The 3866-nt window shown below is 54.6% G+C and overlaps 1 protein-coding gene across 1 annotated transcript in view; it reads left to right on the top strand.

Annotated features, from left to right (window-relative positions):
• RYR1 (ryanodine receptor 1 (skeletal)) overlaps positions 1 to 3866 on the top strand; it is a 130714-nt gene that overhangs the window by 117672 nt on the left and 9176 nt on the right. The window contains 4 exon segments of the mRNA XM_010849313.1: positions 7 to 171; positions 906 to 976; positions 1566 to 1719; positions 2747 to 2833. Coding sequence (XP_010847615.1) covers positions 7 to 171; positions 906 to 976; positions 1566 to 1719; positions 2747 to 2833 — 477 coding nt within the window.

The raw sequence follows: 3866 nt of genomic DNA on the forward strand, positions 1-3866 counted from the left end.
GACGAGGAGGTGGCGGACCAGGAGGACCCGGGAGTCGCCGACGGGACGGTGGCTGTGGCCGATGGGGGGCCCTTCCGACCCGAAGGGGCCGGCCTCGGGGATATGGGAGACACGACGCCGGCGGAGCCGCCCACGCCCGAGGGCTCGCCCATCATCAAGAGGAAGCTGGGGGTGAGAGTGCGGGCGGGGGCTTCAGGGCTTTGGAATGACTGAGGTAGGAGGGAGGGTGAGAAAGGGGAAGAGAGACTCTAATAGAGGGTGGGTGGCAGTGCACAGAGAGAAGGAAAACAAAAAACGACGGTGAGAGGGCCTGAGAGATGCAGAGACGCACAAAGAGAGAGACACACTCAAAGACCGACACAGAGATGGAGACCTGGAGAAAGGCTCCCGGTAATACGCGCACTGTTTCTGGGAGCCACGGAGAAAAAGATATCTGGAAACAAATAGAGCCAGCGATCCAGAGACCAAATTAGAGGGGAAATGGGATCAAGACCTAAAAAGACCCAAGATGGGGTCAGAGACACTGAGGGGAAGACCCTCAGAGATACAGGCGATTGAGGGGAATTAAGTAGCCCACTTGACAGAAGCCCCTAAAGCATTCTCAGTCCCTCAGTGCAGAGTGCCGGTAGGGGTGCCGTTGTCAAGGTGATGAGAGGCCCTGCGGGGAGAAGCTCCACTGGGAGTCAGCCTGACTGCACAGTGCTTTGGTCACGGCTGCTCCATCTTTCTGAGCCTCAGTTTCCCCTCTGTAAAATGAGAATTATACTCCTTTTCTGGTGGGGGTGGAAGGAGAGTACACCTCAGACTGCCTAGGAGAAAAGTGCAGAAGGGACATGGAGAGGAATAGGCAGATCTGAGGGGCACCGAGGGTGCGGGCTCTGCCCTGATACTTGCCCGGCCGCCAGGTGGACGGAGAGGAAGAAGAGCTGCCTCCAGAGCCGGAGCCGGAGCCGGAGCCCGAGCCGGAGAAAGCTGAGTGAGTGGCCTCAGGTGCAAGGGCCCAGCCTCTATCACTCCCTCATGGACTGGGAGCCTCCCGAGGTCAGGGCCTGAGGCTGTCCTGGTCACCCTGTGACCTCAGCATCACTCAGCCCAAGCCCAGACCCAGAGGAGGGCCTCTGTGAAAGACGGTAGAGGAAGAAATGCTCCTCTCTTCCCCACAAGCCTTTCTACCAGCCGTTCCCTCTGCCTGCAGCACCCTCCCCCATGCTTGGTCTCAGCCTTCCTCCTCCTTCCCATCTTGGCTCACCCATCTCCTTCTCCTGGAAGCCTACCTTGACTCCCCTGCTAAGATGAAGGGATGTCTCCTTCTCAGGGTTCCCATGAGCCTCTGAGCTTCCCCCATCCCAGCCCTGACTGCTCTGGGCTGCGACTGTCTGGTGATGGGTCTGAACCCCATTGGACCCTCACCCCTTGAAGACAGGGCCGGAGGTTGGTCTCACCACTATGTCCACAACACCATCTAGACCTGGGCCAGGCATGGGAGGGGCCCCACACTTGGCTTTGAATGAATGCATGCATGCATTTCCCGGGCACCTTCTCACTCTCTGTGTTCTGCCCTGCAGTGCTGAGAATGGGGAGAAGGAAGAAGTCCCTGAGACCCCACCAGAACCCCCCAAAAAGGCAGCTCCTCCTCCACCCCCTCCAAAGAAGGAGGGAGCTGGTGGTGCAGGCCTGGAATTCTGGGGAGAACTGGAAGTACAGCGGGTGAAGTTCTTGGTGAGGACCCAGCAAGGGCATCCGAAGCCCCCTCTCAGGGAAACCCAGCATTCACATGACTTCTGCCCCCACCCTGTTCTTGAGCCCACCTGTGCCCAGCTCACCTCTGAGGGGAAGCCAGTCTGGGCAGAGGGCAGAGATGTCCCCAGACAGAGCAGGACCTGGGCACAGGGCAGCATTTTCAGGTGGTCCTCCCTTGGCCCCTCAGCCTCTCCCTGCCCACAGTCCTTATTCCCACCTCCATGCCTTTGCGCACCTGGGCCACCTGCTTCGATTTCCCTCCTCCACCTCTATCCAGAGCTAAATCCAGCTGAAGCCATGGCCTATTTCTTGGCTCTCAGCCTTCAGGTGGGAGCTGCCACACAAGCCCCAGCTCCTCCTGTGCAGGGGGTGGGGGGAGGTGTGAGGTGAGACTCACCTCCTCATCCAGGCCCGGAAGAAGGGAGAGTGAAATTTGGGAGGGCAGGGCCCAGGGCTCCACCTGTCCTGTCTCCTCTCCAGGCCAGTCTGACATGAGGAGCTTAGGAAAACATGCTGGACAAAAGGGGGGGGGGTCCTGTGAGGATTTGGGGAAAGAACAGGGAATGGAGAGAGCAATGGAGAGGAAAAAAGAAAAGGAGAGTTAGGAATAGATGTCCTCTGCCCGGATTAAAGCAGACCAGGCCACCTTGTCCTGGAAGCAGCATGGCAGAGGGGTTGGGAGAGTAGACTCTGGAGCTGGACTGCCTGGCTTCAAAGCCCAGGTCTGCCACTTCTTACCAACATGACCTTGAACAAGACAGCTCACTCCCTGAGCCTCCGTTTCCTCATCCAGAAAGTGGGCACATCAGCGCAGAACTAAACAGATTCATGTAGATAAAGTACTTAGCCCAGGTCTTGGTATACAGTAAGCACTCAATAAATGGGAAGTTGTGGGACGAGTTATTCAGGACCCCAGTGCTTGGGTTGTGGGTGAATGTTGGGATAAATTCTCCAAGGGAGAGGATGGACTGTGAGCTCTGTCTTTCTCTTTCTCTCTGCATCTTAGAACTACCTCTCAAGGAATTTTTACACCCTGCGATTCCTTGCCCTCTTCTTGGCATTTGCCATCAACTTCATCCTGCTGTTTTATAAGGTGCTGGTCAAGAGGGGCTGGGAGGATCAAGTGCTGATCTGGGCTGTGGGATGGGAGGTTCAGTCCCAATAGGTCCCCAGGGCCCTTGAAATTCACCAGGAACAAGGGATTGGGCTCAGGGTCCCGGGGAAGGGTTGGGCTGGACACCTGGATCTTGAGATGGGTATCTGGGTCCATCTGGAACACATGCCTAAGGCCCTGGGGGAGTTAGAACAGCGAACAGGTTGTGGGTTCCACATTCAGCTCTGCCACTGGCCAGCCCTGTGCCTCTGGGTACAGGCCTTGCCCTCTCTGCAGCACCCACCAATTCAGTTACTTCTCTTTGCTTTCACATAAGCTAAAGAGAAATCTGTGGGGAGGAGGCAATGGGAAGCTCATGGGAATTCTTTTAATTAAATTAATTCTCTTAATTCTCACAGTTCAGGGACTAAGATCCTACATGCCATACAGTGTGGCCAAAACAAACAAACAAACAAAAAAACACATGTAAAGCTCTCAGAATAGTACCTGGTATATAAAGATGCTGTATGAATAGATGATAGCGACCACTAATTTTAGTATTAGTATTAATGTTAGTGTTAAGGGAATTCCCTGTCAGTCCCTGGTTAGGCCTCCTCTTTTGCTGCCAAGAGCCTGGGTTCAATCCCTGGTTGGGGGACTAAGATCTCACAAGTTGGTATATATATGCATGCGTGCTAAGTCGCTTCAGTCCAGCTCTTTGCGACCCCATGAACTGTAGCCTGCCAGGCTCCTCTGTCCATGGGATTCTCTAGGCAAGAATACTGGAGTGGGTTGCCATGCCCTCCTCCAGGAAAATCTTCCTGACCCAGGGATTGAACCTGTGTCTCTTATGTCTCCTGGATCTATAGGTGGGTTCTTTACCACTAGTGACACCTGGGAAGACCCTGATATATATGTGTGTGGGCGCGTTAAAATTAGTCTCTCTTTAAGGCTCTACTATCAAGACAAATCAACTCTGTTTTCAGTTCTCCTGTCACTCAGTTCAATAGTCAAGATTCCCAGAACAGAGTCT

Source organism: Bison bison, unplaced genomic scaffold, assembly GCF_000754665.1.
Source record: "Bison bison bison isolate TAMUID 2011002044 unplaced genomic scaffold, Bison_UMD1.0 scf7180017864280, whole genome shotgun sequence".
NCBI classification, from domain to species: Eukaryota; Metazoa; Chordata; class Mammalia; order Artiodactyla; family Bovidae; genus Bison; species Bison bison.